This window comes from Opisthorchis viverrini (assembly GCF_000715545.1).
Source record: "Opisthorchis viverrini unplaced genomic scaffold scaffold36485, whole genome shotgun sequence".
NCBI classification, from domain to species: domain Eukaryota; kingdom Metazoa; phylum Platyhelminthes; class Trematoda; order Opisthorchiida; family Opisthorchiidae; genus Opisthorchis; species Opisthorchis viverrini.
In genome coordinates this window covers 1-276 of record NW_008779526.1, presented here as the reverse complement: position 1 = coordinate 276, position 276 = coordinate 1, and the positions used below count along the sequence as shown (strand labels likewise).

Below are 276 nucleotides of genomic sequence, written 5' to 3'. Positions count from 1 at the left end.
GAATGTCCCACCTGAGTAGTGTAAAGTCGCTCCAGCTTCTTCGAAAGCAATTCATTCTCAACTTGTGATTCTTTAACACGCCGTTTCATTTTTCTGACTTCTTCCTCTGCGAAACGCAGTTGTTCTGACAGGTCCGTTTCCCTTTCCCTAGAGGCATCCAGTTCCCGCTGGAGTTGTTGCTCCTCAAAAGATGCTTCGCGAGAAAGGGATGGCCTTGAGTTTGTTTGTCGGGACTAGAGAACAATGAAGAGCACGTACTTGAAATTAACAGGACGT

At 46.4% G+C, this 276-nt stretch overlaps 1 protein-coding gene across 1 annotated transcript; it reads right to left on the bottom strand.

Moving 5' to 3' along the window:
- Positions 1 to 11: 11 nt before the first annotated feature.
- Positions 12 to 233, bottom strand: T265_16374 (hypothetical protein; the record flags this gene model as incomplete). Its single annotated transcript, XM_009180003.1, has 1 exon — positions 12 to 233. A coding segment is annotated over one exon (222 nt), but the record flags the coding sequence as incomplete, so codon positions are not given.
- Positions 234 to 276: the final 43 nt, after the last annotated feature.